This window comes from Scophthalmus maximus, chromosome 18, assembly GCF_022379125.1.
Source record: "Scophthalmus maximus strain ysfricsl-2021 chromosome 18, ASM2237912v1, whole genome shotgun sequence".
Classification (NCBI taxonomy): domain Eukaryota; kingdom Metazoa; phylum Chordata; class Actinopteri; order Pleuronectiformes; family Scophthalmidae; genus Scophthalmus; species Scophthalmus maximus.
In genome coordinates, this window is record NC_061532.1 from 9,005,466 (window position 1) to 9,022,385 (window position 16,920).

Sequence of the window (16,920 nt, forward strand, 5' to 3'; positions counted from 1 at the left end):
CTTCAATGTAGTAGCCATGGCAATGGTAGTCATGACAAAATGAAGAGGATAGGGGCCCACAGAAAGAAACAAAAGTGAAATGGATGATGGGAACGGCTATGTTTTCTGCCCCGACAACCTCGGTGTTAGGCACGACCGCCGGTCATGTGACCTTTGCACCAAACCACCAGACCCATTAAACATGAGAGGAGAGCTGGACGGTCAACAAAGGGAGACAGCAGGTGCTTCTGATGGCTCCTGCTCAATATTTAAAGAGAAGAAGATTTATAGTCTGGGTCAAAGTATCTTCTTATCCTATGATACAAATTTATAACCAAGTAACATTGACTGTATCCACAACAAGTAAAATATTTCGACAACTGTTGCTGCTGTGCAGGTTTTTAGGTCACAAAGGCGTCTTCTCAGTCAAAGATTATGGAACTAAGTGATATGATGTTTTCCATCAGACACCGGCTTATACTTTAGGAGACCTCTGATCAGTTACTCTGGCAATAAGCAGAATATGCCTGTATTCTTTTCCAACTTGTCTTTTGATTACAAACAGTATTTGTTAAATCGTTCCATCTGCATGCACGGTTTAATTCAACCAGGAAAATCCTCAATGGCCTCCACAAAAATGCCACTGAACATTAACTCTTAAAACAAAGCAAACAACAGACTGGGTTTGAGGAGAGAGAACCTCCGGGATTAAAGAGTTAGTGTAACACTGTTTACTCTTAACATTCATTAGCAATTATATACAAATCCAATGCGCTTTACGGGGTTTTAGGTATTTATCTGTATATACAGTTACAACATCTAATCTACAACTAATCCTTTCTCTGCACTACAAAGGCAAAATGCTGCAACTGACGTTCTAGACAAAAAGTGCATTAGTACCACTTAACACCATTATGTTACATCATCTGATGAGTGTGACATTAATCTGCCGAGTGGCGAACAAAGAGCGACTGCACAGACGGGACCCCTTTTGAGCATGACAACTCATAATGACTATAATGATGAAATCAAAATATGTTCTGCACGTCATCATAGACTACGTTATTGTTTTTGCCACTTTAAATAAAATCTTGTAACTCTGTCCTTCCCTGTATTTACATCCCGCAATATACTTTTATTATATAGCTATATTAACAACTTAATAATAGTTTCTCTATTACAACATTTATTATCTCTTAATAACTCTCTGGATTTATATTCTTAGATTAATCTTCCTTATTCTCTTCTTTGTTCTGTATTATTAACACTACAGTGGGTTGGGGAGGGCGCCGGGATGGTAAGAAAAAAATGTCAGGTAAAGGAGCAGGGCTGACACATTCAACACAGAGGGGAGTGAGAGAGGGTTGGTTGGGTGTGAAGTTATATGACGGCGTGTGTTTAAGCAGCAGGATCGCACATCTCTTGCGTCCAGGTGGCACTTGTGTGAGCGTGGTGCCTGATGCGTGGAGGTGTGTGTGTCGGCGAGAGGGGAGAAGCTTGTTTGCTGGAACCAGAGCTCGACTGATCGTCGGGCCGATCGTCTGGCCGCTCAGTGATAAACACTGGCAAGACCGTCTTTCGCTGCCTGGAGACCACGTTCTCTAGGTAACACAGGGTCAGGCCCAGGGGCGTGGCTAAAATCAGGGCCAAGACCAAAGACTGGCTCGCTGTCAGCATCACCACCAATAGAAAGGCAGCCAACAGGCAAGGGAGGAAGAGAGGGGAAGGGTTTAGAAGGTAGCGGTGAACAGATGCGGCAGGGTTGGAGTGGGAGAAGGAGCGCAGGAGAGAGAAAAGGCGGGAGGAAAAAGGCAGAGAGGAGAGAGAGTAAAAGGAAGAGACAGTCAGAAGGCAGGGGAGAGAAGATGCAGAGGGCAAACGTATGTGTGTTGGGTGCAAAGGAAAAGCTGGAACCAAACTAACAAACTTAGCAGGGAGATGACAGGTAACAACCGTCACAAACTGATTCCATTTTATAGCCACACTGGTCATCTGGGGGGAACTTCGAGTCAAAATACTTAGTTTCTTTGCAGTCTGAGACAATAGCATGGACACAGTAAGGGTCAAAAGGTCCAGTTTCTTAATTAATCCTGAAAATAGCTTTGTGGGCTGACACATGTTTCCGTTCATCCCGAACATGGAGAGAAAACCCAGGATGAAGGAAACATATGTGAGGACTCCTCTTAGAGAGAACCACATTCTCCAATTTGGTGTGGCTCTGGTTTCAGCTTGGCAGCTCTCCTCAACTCCCGAAACCTCTGAAATGTACATTTGGGAGCTAGTCAGTGGGTTGGAGGCCTGAGGGTTTTGTGCAAGGTGTTCAAAATCAGCCAACTGCTGTTCGGAGGTGATGGAAGCATAAGAGGGAGGGGCCCAGGGCGCGCGTAAGGCGGCCGTGTTGTCGCTATGGTCGTCATCTTCGGAGATGTCCGACAGGCCGTGGTCGAGCTCAGAGATGGAGTCGAGGGACGGGTGTATGGAGGAGAGTGAGGATGATGAGGAGAAGGAGAGAGGGAACATGAAGATTGACTGATGGAGGAGGATTGAAGGGGAGAGAAACACACGAGGGAAGAAGAAGAAGGGACAGAAGGAAAATAAAAAACAGCAGGGAGACATAGAGCAGAGTGGGCGGGAAAAGAAAGGAGAGACCCGCACACACACACACACACACACACACACACACACACACACACACACACACACACACACACACACACACACACACACACACACACACACACACACACACACACACACACACACACACACACACACACACACACACACACACACACACACACACACATATCCACAAAGCGTAGAAGCAAGCAGCAGAGAAGTGAAATAAGTTCAAAAAAATAAATAAAACCAAAACATCCAACACGATGTGCGTTTTAAAAAAACACATCATTCCATTTGTAATGGAAATGATGGCAAAAATGGGAGCATGCAAGGGGGGTGTGAAAACACGACAAAAAAAGTGTGTGAAGGAAAAAAGAGAGGGGAAGAGACATAACATTAGTCAGTGCACAGCACAACACAGCACAATAGGTTAAAAGTGAACATAGCATAGTGCAGAGAACAGTTGTGTGTCAACAGGGTGCCGCCACGACTACACGAAGGTTAAGATAGTTATTTACAGTGCACAGTGCTCGGGTGTGAACGGAGGGGGAGGGGGAGGAGAAAAGGGAAAGGGGGAGAAACACGAGGCATGCATAGCACAATGCACAACACACTCCTGTGCTGCGCACGGACTGAGGTGGTCGATGACTGGACACTGGTCTTACTGCAGACACAGATCCTCACTACAGGCTCGCAGCCTCTGCGTCATAGCATGTTGAGAAACGTGTCTCACTCGGCTGCTCTGGTAAAAGACTCGCTCTGTCAGTCTAGTGGATCTGTGTCCCCGCTCTAGTTCCTATTAGCACATGTTAAGGGTCCTGAGTCTTCCTCCTGTTCCTTGCAGTACTCCACCTTAGTCTGAGAAAAAGTGAGTATCCAAAGTGAGAGAATCATGTGGACTCTTAATGTCTGACTACAGCTACAGATCAGCAGGCACCATATAAAAGCTCTCTGAGCCTCCAGATATTATGAAACGCCATAATAGGGCCAGCTCAGATTCCAAATATGATTCGCTTGCCGTCAATAATTTGAGCATCACTTTACTAATTCATTGGCTTGGTGTTGAAATAACCTGCTTCATCATTTTGGTGGTTGTCCTCAGAAGTACTCAACTCCACATATACTTCTTCTACTTGGCTAAACACTCAATAGAGATTGTGGTCTTCCTCTATATATACACACACACCATATATAGCCGGAACAGCATACCATCCACAAGTGTGTCAAAATTGATAAAACTTTGATTGTTACACACGCACTGAGAATTCACACGTCTAAAATTCAATTAGCAGTTGTTTCTATATGTTGAAGTTAATGTTGTGCAGAAGTCTATGCCTCACATACAAAGATGTTATCTTTCCAATAGCCACATAAATATCGTCCATCTCTCTATGACACAAAAAGACCAAAGCAGTTCCTGTGGGGCAATGTGGACTCAAAAAGACACTGTAATGACAACAAATACACAAACATAAGGACTTTGTATACAACTTTTTTTTCTGGTCTTGTTTTCCAGAACACACAAACAGGTCAAACACACGTACACACACAAACACACACACACACACACACACTCACCTTAGAGTCAGAGTGGAGCTCCAGGTGGGGCTCTCGTCCATTCTCAGCTGTGTCAGTTATGCTGATCACTGGTGCTAAAGGATTAAGAAACAGACAAATAATGCATATTAATAAAAAAAAGGTAGAAGTGGTTTGGTTATTGATCACTGACGTAAATATTTTTGTACACATGAGGGTCAGGGCCAGCTGTCAATTTTATCCCATGCAAGGGCAAATGGTGGGAGTGGCCACAATAGTTTTATACATCAACGGTTTTGAATGAATTTCACTGATTTGATTCCTTTTATTCCTAAACATGGATGATTGTAGTGCAGTAATGTGTCCAGCAGGGGACACTGTAGGACAAAGGTATAAACTAAAGCACACAGCGGCATGAAGAGGGATCTGTTACACAAATCCGGAAAACCACAAAAAAAAACAATGTGGACGATTTTCCCCCCTACGAAAATAAATATGTATCTGATGTTGGGAAAATGGCTCATTTGGAAACAATGATTCAGTGTTTTTAAGTATTATGAAATATATGAAGTATTATGATTCTGTAGAAATTCAGATGGAATTTATAAGTTATGAGCCGTTATGCATTTGTTGATTTTTGTGCTGTTTGTGCCAAAAATGAATAATTTTGTGTTTCATTTTGTTTTCTGTCATGACATATGGATGCCGTGACTGTATGTTCTGTACTATATCTACATTCTTTCTTTCATTATAGAGGCCTCTTTCTGTGACAAACGCACAACATTCTCTCTTTTCATTTCTTTATTTCCATCTTTCTCTGTGACAGGAAACATATGCTGCAGCTATTTCCTGTATAATGTCAGACTGAGCATTTTAAATCCAAAGACACACACACACACACACACACACACACACACACACACACACACACACACACACACACACACATTCCCTCCATCCATGACCCCACTTCCGCTTGCCCATCATTCCTTCCATTCCTCTAGCTGTCTGTCTGTCCATTCATTAAATATTGTTCAGCGTGAAGCCGGAATGTCGTGTTCTGGTGCCACTTTGTGCGCGTTGCGAGCACATTACCTCCGTCCAGACTGCGGCTGATGCGTTTCGATGAGGTGCGTTCAAAGTTGGGTGCGGGTCGGTCTATGAGGGAGCTGGCCACGCGGGTCTGGGCCTGGGTTCGTCCGCTGTAGCGGAACTTGGAGCCCAGGGTCAAGAAGCGAGCCTTGGTGGGAGGTTCTGGTGCATTTAACCTGGGGACAAGAAACAGGGATGAGGAAACACAGTAGAGGAGCGTGAATTTTAAAACTTATTCGGCGATTCACTTTACAATAAAATGAAATACCTGCAGTTATATATCCACGTGGAAGAGAGACAAAATGGTTTCCAGACAACTCATCCTTCAACAGGATATTAAAGCTTATTCCTCTGTCTCTCTCTCTCTCTTACAAACATGCAGACAGAGCACACACTCACAGCAACTACACTCGTAGCAATGATGGGCACTTAATTCATTTTTGTCCATGTGTATTTGAGCGTATGTTTTGCCCGAGGCCTCAGACCAGTTTCGATACCCTTAACACAAGACGGTAAATCTCTGAAATCCACGTCCATGCTGTACATGTGTTCTTCATAGTGTGTGTTTGAGTGTGTGTGTGCATTTCTACCTGAAGAAACTGTGATTCTCCACGCAGACTTTCCACAGCCTTTTGGCAGATCGATGATTCTGGAGTTTGAATCCCACCGTGCTCTCAAACTGCTCCGTCTTTCAAAGACACAGACGAGAAACCCCCAAAAAAGATATTTTATCCAACACAGGGGGAAAAAACGATCCCAAATGATGTACAGTGCGCTACGTGTAGTGTAATTCTTCGTATTCACACATTCTCACATACCTCTCCTGGTCTGATCTTGATGTAGAAGTTGTTCCTCTTGTATGAAATCTTGAGGATTTTGGGCCAAGCGAAACGATTTATCCGAAGTCTGTCTTTGTAAACCAGGAGCCCGTTGGCACACACGCCTAGCATGATGTCCACGCCCTCAGAATCCTGTAATAAACCGATAGAAATGTACATTTTCTTGGGAAATAATTAATAAATCTCCGCGAAACATTTGTGTGTGCCGCCTGTTTTGGCTAAATCAGATCATAGTGTGCAACGATTAATTTCTAAAGTAGTCTGCTTAAGGTCAACAGAAACTCAATTAGCACACACACACACACACACACACACACACACACACACACACACACACACACACACACACACACACACACACACACACACACACACACACACACACACACACACACACACACACACACACACTGTTGTTCACACACTGACATAGCTGACTAGCTTGCTAACAAAGCTTTTAAGTCCAAAGCCATCTGGTAATGGTGAGGGGGGGGGGGGGGGGGGGAAATCTGTTGGACTAATGGAGGAGGCAATATGTGGATAATGGGCAGTTTTACCGGGACGTACACACGTGTCACATGGCCTTGACTTGCTATTAGCTGGTCATCGATCTCTGTCCTGGAGCTGCCGCCCCAGAGGCGTTTCAGCTCCCGGCCTGGGACGCGCTGACAGAGACAATGTAGTTGGAAAACTGTTTTGCATTTGCGTTCTGTTGTTTTTTGACTCCTTGAATCCAAGATTGCTCGAGATCTCTATCGCTTCGTCACTCACTTTGGAAGAGAGAGCCTCGGTTTTGAAGGTAACGCCAACCATCTGTCGCACATGCTCAATTTGTTCAATATTGCTCATTTTCTACTGGATCTTTTCAGTTTTGTTGTTTCCTGCTGCTGTCAGACTATTGTTCTGTTCTCCCCAGACCAAGACAACGGCTTCACTCAGTCTTTGCTGCTGAGCATTCAATAACTCTATTTCATGCCAATTCTTTTTTTTTTTTTTTACAGCTGCTTTGCTGCTAATGCATCACTATTAAATGCATATTTACCTTCTGTATTGTTTAACATCATTACACAAATAGTGAATCAGTAAATTAACTCCTGATTTTTAATTGCGAGGGGCGGACACAAAAACAAATTTGTGTTTGTTCAACATGACTCATGATAATCTGATGTTCTTAAAAGTATCTGAAAGGGGTTTCCATTTGGATCTTGGGGCTATGAATCTTGCACAGCATATTAATGGTGCGGGACATAAATAGCTCTGCTGCTTGAATTCCCACAACTATGGTATGCCATAAAAAAAGATTTTCAACATTTAAAAAGCTCCGCTTTTCCCCTGGTTCTCTGTCTCAGTGCTGCAAACAAGTGGAGCATGCCCTTAAAGGGGACTCACCTCTTTCTATCTTTAAAGCATCTGTCCCCATCTCACTCCAACCATATCTCTGGCCCACATTCCATTTGCCTCTTCTCCATGTCTTCAACATCACGTCCTCTCTTGCTATTTAAAGCCTCCTTCTTTCCCTCTCCCTCATGCATATTTACCCGTCCTCTCTGCCCGTCTTGCACAAAGACACACAGACATGCTCTGACACACATGGAAAAATGCACGCACTCTGCAGATGACCTGCTATCCCAGTGAGAGAGACTGGTTGTTCCCATGGCAATGGCCTCCCTAAGTGTTTGTACAGCTGAGACACACACATTAACAGAGACACAATCGTGCACACACCAGCGCACTTGTCCCACATCAAAGAAACTCTTTTAATCCCCAGAAGTCAACAACGGAGGAGAGGAGAGGAGAGGAAGAGAGGAGAGGAGAGGAGAGGAGGATTCATTTGTACCTTGGCATGGTGTAGGTCCACTCCATACATGGAAAGTTTCTTGGCATTTTCTAGAAACTGTGCATCGGCCTGTGCTGGTGTCATTCCCCTGAACACACAGAAAGGACAAATTACTAAAAACATCCTTTGAATAAAAATAGTATAAAAACTCTATAATGTTCAGATTGTAAATGAAATCCCTTTACTGCAGGATTGACATACACAAGCGAACAAAGCTACAGCTTTTAATGACAATAAAGCATATGTAATTGTTGTCCCAGTGTCCTCTCTGACCTGTGAGACTTGTGGAGCTCAAGTATCTTCTCCTCCATCTCTTTGTTCTGATTGGGCGCAAAGGTCACCTGGCTAATGTAGTCCAGAGGCTGTGGCTGATCGGGCTCATGGTCACCAAATTCCGCCTGTAAACCAATCAAGGACAGTTACTTCACCCGTGCTAAGGACCCAAAAGCAGACAGAATCACAGTGTGGAACCGCACACTTGGTAGCTCCCAAAGCCAGACATGGAGAACTATACCTGCAATGTGTACGACCCCAGCAGAGCATGAGTGACGAATGAGCACGGCAGTCGACCAGACGCCACATCTTCACGGAGCTGCAGACACAACAGGTACCTACAAGAAAGGTAAAGAACTGGGGTTTTAGTCTTAGTTACCTCCCTCTCGTCTGGAGGCCCAAGCACAGGTTCAGTTGGTGCAGATTAAATATCGTTGTTGGTGCTGTATCTGTTGTACACTTTTCTGTGCGCTCGTACACTGGCATGTTGGAATAACCTCATGTTTAATCCCCACCAAACTCAGTTGCATAACATGTACATTTGCAGTCAGTGAACTGTTTGGTGGTTGTGCGGATTTAAGCTGTCCCACTGCAGTAAACCTTTGTGGAGGAATTCGTTATCTGAATGGGAGCTTGTGTGAGAGAGTAATTCGGACACCTCAAGACGCTGGTAAATCTCATCCTGCCCGCTGAAAATGTAATTCGGAGTCACTTTAGCAGAGCAGACACTTGACCGCTGACATGGAGGCTTAAACCTCAGTCATCCAGCAACATGGCTTCTCTTCAATGGAGCAATATAAAGCAGCAGAACAATATTGTATTTATGCGAAGGAACATTGTAGTACAGTCTGTGGAAAACCATCTGAAAACAACTATGGACTTGCAATTAATAGGCTTATTGAAACTGGGCAAAATTATACTTGGTGAAACAGCAAATACTGAAGCCACCTGGTGTAGGTCATTTGTCGGTGCTGGTCTTAGTGAGTTTATGCCTGTTTGTTAGTGAATGTGTGTGTGTTTTTGTGTCCTCAATTAGCCTTTAGTTACAACCATCAGAGAAGCTTTTCGCTCCATTAGACTTACACTTCACCCTAAATGCTGTGTGCTTGGAGCATGCCCGTGTGTGGGTGTGCATATGTTTAAATAGGCTCTGATAAATCAACTGTACAGCACCTGCCCAACCCCCAAAGGTAACACCAAAGCAGACAAAGTTATTGACAAGCTGATGAACAAACATAATATTTACAGAGGAGCACAAGCGTCTGATATTTTTCTCACAGGAGACCAAAAACAGAGCTCAAAGGAGAGCGACTTTCAGGACTTTGTTGTCGGGTCAATAGCAAACAATTCCAAGTAAACGTTAATGCATAAAAGGCAACTAACTATTTGCTAAAACATTCGCTATGACAACTTTAACGTCGGTGTTGTATATACAGCTTGTTCCATTGCACCAAATGACCATAAAAAAAACTATTAATGCGTATTTAAGTAAACATTGGCACATCTCTGACGCAAGTGTGTGTGTGTGTGTGTGTGTGTGTGTGTGTGTGTGTACCTGGTAATGTCTTCAGTGAGCAGTGAGGGGTCGGGAGGGTAGAACTTGACATTGAATGAAAACTGCCAGTTGTTACCTGGAGGAAGGGAGATTGTTATTCATAGTTATTTTAAGCACAATAACATTATATACGTTTACTTAGTGCAGGAGAGAATTAAAAACATATATATATAAAATAAGAATCTGAGAATCTTTCTTTGTGTCTGTGTGTGTGTGTGTGTGTGTGTGAGTGAGAGACAGAGAGAAAAGAATGGGGTGTGAGTGAGGGCAACTAATGCAGAACAGCTTTTAGAAAGCATTAAGCCTGGTACATCATGCACACACGCACACGCACACACGCACACACACACACACACACACACACACACACACACACACTGCTATTACATAACCTTATTGTAGCTCATACAGATGCCAAATTGTAATCTTTATCATAATCAGAAACAAAAACATGTTCATCAGCAACAACAGCAACAACACTAACAGCTTCATGATTGTGCCTCGTGGTTGCCTTTTGGATCAGACTAATTTCATTTCAATCTCCATTTGGCTCCAATATTATATTCTCATCCACAGCAGGACACCTTATTGCCATGCCTGCCACCACTCTGTCTGCACTGCTCCGCTCCCCCCAACACAACACACACTTGATAGAACACGGAGATCACATCATCTGGAGAATTCAATAGGGGGAAAAAGCTGACGTCACGCCACCACCATTTACTCCCACAAGGTCAGAGACACATTCACATGTACATACACATGTGCAATAGGACACACGGCGAGAACACCTCACATTCACATACACACGGAGGAGCAGGAAGGATGATGGGCACGGGGAAATCACATCAGGAAATTCCTCAATGACACTCTCATTGCATAGGGTGAAAAAAAGAATGTTGTTTTTTTCTCCCCCTGATAACAATTTTGTCACTTATTGTCAACATATAGTACAACAATGAAAAGGGTCTAGAGCAGATATTCATGTTTCCTTGTCCGTGTGTGTCTGCTGTTGGGGAGTGAATATCAATGTGTGAGTCTCTGGTGACCATTTCTTCTTTCTACACAACCATATGCCCCCCATCCTTCCTCCTTGTGACCCAGATATACATACAGTAAGACCCGCCCTATTCCCCCAGGACCACTACACTCTTTCTGGCAGCCATACCTCAACTCGCCTCATATTAGCAGTTTATATTCACCACCCCTTGACCCACCATTTTTTATGGGTGAACTATTCCTTTTTCTAAATATTAGACATACTTGACTTTATGCTCTGACCACATTAAGCATTAGCACGGTCTGACTTCCAGCAATGCTTGTGTGGCTGTAGGTAAGGAGGAGGCAGAAATTTGAATTCCAGTTTGTCCGTTTGGACCTTCACTTCATTACTTGTTTGTTTAACTGAACATCTGCCCATCGGTTCTTCACATAGAGAGAAAAGCTCAGGAGCCAAACTGAATTGGCTGGAAATTTATAATGACAGTGCACAGATAGCATCAGAATGGTGAGACACCCAAAGGTTAGTTTGATTACGTGAGGAACATGAGTGTGACTGTTAAACATTAACAGCAGCCACATGTACTGCAGAGGTCCACTGCCTGGACTGAACAGAGACACTCTCGAGCTTTTCTACTGGACTTGCAGCGAAATTGGGCATGACTTCCAGGTTGGGACGAAATCTTGTTCCCATTATCTGTAACTTTGAAATCTAAGACAGAGCCCTCAACTTGCTCCCTCAGACGCACACACTGAAAGTTTTGCTTCCAATTTCATTGCTGTTTCCATGCCAGGTATTTTGTTACCGTGGAAATATTGTGTTTTTTTGTGCCTACAGAAATGAAGTCATCTACTTATCTTTGTTTACATGCGAGTGCTCACTTAGTTTACTATACATTAGAGGCTGGTCTAAAAAAGCACAATACAAGCAGCAGCTTGATCTTTCCCAAATCCCAAATTCACTGCCCCCATAAGTGGATCCATGTTGAGGACTATGCAGTAACATAGCGTTGTGACGGCCAAGTGTAGACTGATGAGGGTTCAGAGCCCAACTGAGTCAAGCCGGTAATTTGTGTGGCACTTTGGCACGCACACAGGCAGAGGCATCCTACTCACATGATCACAGGCAGAAATGACTATACAGTCTCTCTCTCTCTCACTCTCTCTCTGTATAAACTTTCACACACACCGAAATATGTATACCAATGAATGAACACATGCAGCCAGATGCATAGTACCACCCACCCAAGAACCACAAGCACTCACTGCGACATAGCCACAAAAACACAGGCATGTGCTCTCACCGCACAGTCTGTGAGGCCTTTCACGTCCAGAGTCTACACACACACACACCCAGACACAACTACCTCACATGTACTAATTCTAAAATAACCCTTTATGAGCCAAAATTACATGTTTTTCTCTGCGTCTTCCTCTTAAAAGTGCGATTTTGAGTTTTAGGGGTTTTGACTTTTGTAATAAGAAAAAAGAAATAAAAAGCAAAAAAAGGGTTGTGTTGTTGTTGGGCATATTCTTCAACAACCCTTAGAAAAATAATCAATATCAGCGACATTCCTCCTCTCTTTCCTCAAGCTCAGATACCCATGCCGCTGCTCTTCCTCTTCCCCACATCCCTTGACCTCTCGTGGCTCGTCCTCTACTTCTGCAGACGCTACACCTTCCCCCGTCTCTATGACGAGGTAGGTTGGGTGTGAATTTGTCGTCGTCAGTCAAGCAATAGCTAAAGAAAACAACCTGCCAGTTACGTAATCAGATTGCAAGATTGAAATGTGTGGAAGAAATTATTCCCCAGTCCACGCATTGTTTGGAAACATGTCAACAACTAACTAACCCTAACCCAAACCCTAATAGAAGGTTAGAGCCATTAAAGCTAATGTTAACTGTCATGCGCACCCTGAATGACGGGCACAAAGACGGACCGCGCATTCCCTTGCGTCTGACAAGAGACGGTCACCCAAACTTTTAAATAATATGCTGCCCCCTATTTGTTTGGAGGATGAATTCAACAGCTGGCCAATTCTTACAGATGCCCCTTTAACAACAAAAACTCTCTCAAAACCCTGTTTGTAACTCTACTCTGTTTTAATGTGAGCAAGCCTATAACTATGGATGTTATCCCAAAGGGTAAACACCAGTGTGACAGACACGCTGCGAGATAAAATGACACAATGCTTCATACGCTTGATAGGTGTCAGTAAAGAAAAGATGGGATGCCACACCTCGCCCTACATTTACAAATGAGTTGATAAAGAGATTGATGAATAATGAAGCACAGTGATCACACTCCAATAACCTCTCCCACGCTGCCACACTGCTGTCATTTGGTTTCAAATGTCTCTGCCTTTGTTTGAATTAATTGTGATACTTTTTTTTTTATTAATTCAATGTTCATATCTTATTCATTGTCATTTGTTTTCTATGTGAAACACCCTGTGCTGCTGAGGCAGATGGGTGGATGGAGGATGGACGGACAGACATATTTTTGAGTTAGAATCAAAAACAGAGAGTGCGATTTGTAAAAAATAAAACTTACTGCGTATCTGCCGCTTGATTTCCTTAGTAGGATCCAACCAGCACTGGAGAGAGCAAACAGGATATAGACAAAGAGCAAGAAGACAGTTGTGAGACACTGTCCAGGCAGACATGTCTGCAGTTTACATTACCAAACCTATTAGGCATACAGTACATCCTGTGTATGAGTGTGTATGGTTTCATACCTTCTGTTCATGGCTGTCTATGTATGACAGTCCAAAGTAGTCTTTTTCCAGCAGATTCAGGTGCTCACACACCTTAAAGAATAAGTACTGGCCCTTGGCACGTTTCTGTAGAAAGAGAGAGATTCATATAATGGTTCAAATTTGCAAATTACATATGGATGGGGAAACAATATCAAAATCTACTGCGTAATGTTTTCCAGTTGTTTAAAATGTCCTTTGAGAGCTTGGGAAAGGAGTACTCTGTAAAAAAAAAAAAAAAGTTTAAGAAACAATGTTTGTATCATCTACTGAGGTGGAATTCCAGTCCATAGCTCTCAATCAAAGCATCTCTGTTCCATCTTTTTTTTTTTTTTAACTACATCTGCTTCATTCTTCTGTTGCTCATTTTCTCCATCTGTCTTTGGGCAAAACATTCTTTCATAACCCCCGATGGGACCCTTAGCCATAAAATCCTCCACACTCAACTATGACAATGACATTTAGCACACATCCATGCTTGCGTGCTGGAGCGTGCACGCACACAAACACATAATGGAGCCCTTTGGACAGAAAAAAGGTCAGACGGAGAGAGGGTGGAAAAAAAAGTCGCCAAAGAATGAAATAATTTAATAATGCCCGTTTCTTTTCAGTTGGTCAGCGCGGCCTCGGTCTGACACTGGCGCGCAGACAGTGTGAGCGGCATTGCACAGACAGTGTGGTGGAAGTGGAAGAAAATGGGATGAAAGAGGGCATTTTTCTTCCTGTCCTGGGACGGCTGAAAACATTTGCGGACACATGCTCCGCATACAGGCATTCAGTGTGGCTACATTCTGAACACCCAAAGAATGTGACCTTTCAGAGTTTCGCCGTCTGTGTCCGTGTGCTTCCGAGCAACGCACTACCTAAGGACAACTGTCCAACATCTTCAGGCCGCTACAGAGATCTGGAATATTCAATTTGAGGACGAAAACTTTCATTCAAAACAGTTTTTCTCTTAGACATTGATTTGTATAACACTGATCTGTTAAAATCAACCTGTTCTCACTGCACAATGCAGAGGAAAGGAGTCATATAGATATAAAATCATGAACAGCTATGAACGCTAATAATCTATAATATAATAAATGAAATGATCAGAGCTACAAAGACAAAGTACAGTAAATGCACTGCTCTGTGCATCAAACTCAAAGCAACAGTGCCTAATATTTTGCAAATACTAGTTGACTCACGTCTGACTGAAACCTAATGGAATTCTACGGAATGGTATTTAACCGTGTGACACTAAAATCCTGCTGAAACCAATACTAATGAAGTCTCAGAAACAGCATTAGGACCATGTGACCTGAGACTCTCCTTTGAAACTCACTGTTATAGAGAGCCTGGCCAAGGTTTGCGTTCAAGGCATGACAACTCATAAAAAATGTATTAAGTTATTACACTGGAATAAATTTGATAGCATCGCTTGATAAATAGGACAGATGGATGATGGAAGAACAGACAGTGGGTTAGAGTAGCGTGGGGCTAGTGTGTGTGTGTTGTGTATGTTGGAGGCAGGCTGGGCAAAAGAGAAAATTTAATCTCTGGAATGCATTGTGCATCTCTCCCTCTTGCAACCTAACTATGCCAGTGTGTGGAGGGAGCAATAGATGGATATGCGTGTGTGTGCGTGTGCGTGTGCTCGAGTTTGTGTGTGTGTGTGTGTGTACTTTAGGACAATAGCAGTTAGTTGCAGTATCAGCGTTATCTGTTGCTAGACAAAGCAGCTACTGTTCAAACAAACGCAGACACTCGCAGGCATGCTGTTGGGCGTTGGCATACTGTAGATTAGGAAGCAGGCTTTACCATGGCAGAGATGCAAGTCAAAATTCCCTGACCAAATGTGAAAATCTATACCAGAAAATAGATTAATATTCTATCTAGGGGCATATGAACCAGGCACTTAACTGTTAACTGTTCCAGTGGACCTGCACAGGGACTATTCTGGGCAGTTGCCCACTGAATGAGAGTGTGGGAGTGTGAGGAGCGGTATGACTAAAAATGTGCATGCTACTAAGGGAACACAAGTTCTTAATGAGAAAAACTGACATGTCAAAGAGCCACTGCATTATAAGGAACAGTCATTTGCATCAAATTGTTAATTCTCCTCATCCAAAATGAGAAACATCTTGTTAACAATATACTGTCAAACATTTTCCGTGTCTCGGAAATTACAGATACATTACAAGAAAAACAGTTTTGTTCATCTGGTTACTTATTGTAACAGAGTCTATGAAAATGTGACGAACATGTGATTTTGAGAGTATCAATTCATATGTTTGAGTGTGTGTAGGGCACGTGTTTGTTGGAGTAGCAGATGCAGAACAGTAATCTGCTGGGACCCCCATAATCTGCATGGTTTCTGTGTGTGTGTGTGTGTGTGTGTGTGTGTGTGTGTGTGTGTGTGTGTGTGTGTGTGTGTGTGTGTGTGTGTGTGTGTGTGTGTGTGAGTTCTGGTCACCAGACAAGCCCCTGCAGCGTGCTCTGCTTTGCTCTGCATTTATCCCCTAAACCACGCCCAAATACTGTGAGTGGCTGCTCCTGCCATAACTGCACTTTGAGTCAGAAAGTTAAATACCCCAACCCCTCACACAACTGTCAACCACCCACCCACCCACAGGATCTGATCCTATTAGTGATTACATCATTGACACACTGCCACTCATGAACATAAGACGAACATAAGACGGACAATGAGCCAATCCTTTGTCAGGAGCCAGTTGAAACTTGGCTCTTCAGAAAAGTTAACTTGTTGATTTCCCCAGTTCCAACAATGTATGTTGCATGTGTGTAATCTGTCTCCCACACACTGAAGGGGCTTAAAACTAACCAATTAGTAAACCATGACTGACACCAAAATGCATTCACAGCCAGAAATACAATACATTTATATCAAGAATATCATTCTTAATATGTTCCTTTTAAAGGACTGAGCATAAATCTATAGTTACGTTAACACTCCATCATGTGTATCTGTCTCCAGTGTCTTACCTCCACCTCACAGGTGAAGTCGGCCCCGTCCATTTGGGTGACACGACACACCACCAGTTTCATCTTGGTCTTCCTCACCAGACGAAGAGGAGACTGAAAAATGGAGGTCTGGCCTTCCTCTCCTCCCTCCCCTTCACCTTGCACCTCTCCTTCCTGCTCCTTCTTGTCCTCGTGTACTCCCTCTCCCTCTGTTGTCTCCTTGGTCTCTTCGGCACTCTTGTCAGGGCTCTCGTCCACCTTCTCTTCCTTGGCAGGCTGATGGAGTTTGCAAAGTGCGAGGGGAAAAAAAGGGGGGAGGGGGATAATGTTAAACCACAGATGCTGCCAGGGTCTCCCACTGTCGCTAGTAACATAAAAAACTTCTTGAAGGTTTGGAGGAAATCACCTAAAATCTGTTGGTCTGTTTGAGAACGCTGTTTTCTCTATCGCTCTTCTTGTGTAATT

At 43.4% G+C, this 16,920-nt stretch overlaps 1 protein-coding gene across 13 annotated transcripts in view; it reads right to left on the bottom strand.

The window, feature by feature from the left end:
* epb41l2 (erythrocyte membrane protein band 4.1 like 2) overlaps nucleotides 1-16,920 on the bottom strand; it is a 50,458-nt gene that overhangs the window by 13,216 nt on the left and 20,322 nt on the right. For 12 of the 13 annotated variants that reach the window (XM_035618160.2, XM_047328477.1, XM_047328481.1 and 9 more), the window contains 11 exons: nucleotides 16,477-16,731; nucleotides 13,471-13,575; nucleotides 13,287-13,329; nucleotides 9,734-9,809; nucleotides 8,420-8,516; nucleotides 8,179-8,303; nucleotides 7,906-7,993; nucleotides 6,048-6,200; nucleotides 5,820-5,917; nucleotides 5,233-5,405; nucleotides 4,180-4,253 (listed from right to left, as the gene is read on the bottom strand). In XM_035618160.2, the coding sequence (XP_035474053.2) occupies nucleotides 4,180-4,253; nucleotides 5,233-5,405; nucleotides 5,820-5,917; nucleotides 6,048-6,200; nucleotides 7,906-7,993; nucleotides 8,179-8,303; nucleotides 8,420-8,516; nucleotides 9,734-9,809; nucleotides 13,287-13,329; nucleotides 13,471-13,575; nucleotides 16,477-16,731 (1,287 nt within the window). Of the gene's footprint in view, nucleotides 1-6; nucleotides 2,509-4,179; nucleotides 4,254-5,232; nucleotides 5,406-5,819; nucleotides 5,918-6,047; nucleotides 6,201-7,905; nucleotides 7,994-8,178; nucleotides 8,304-8,419; nucleotides 8,517-9,733; nucleotides 9,810-13,286; nucleotides 13,330-13,470; nucleotides 13,576-16,476; nucleotides 16,732-16,920 lie in introns of those variants that run through there. The other variant, XM_047328483.1, reaches the window with a different exon arrangement.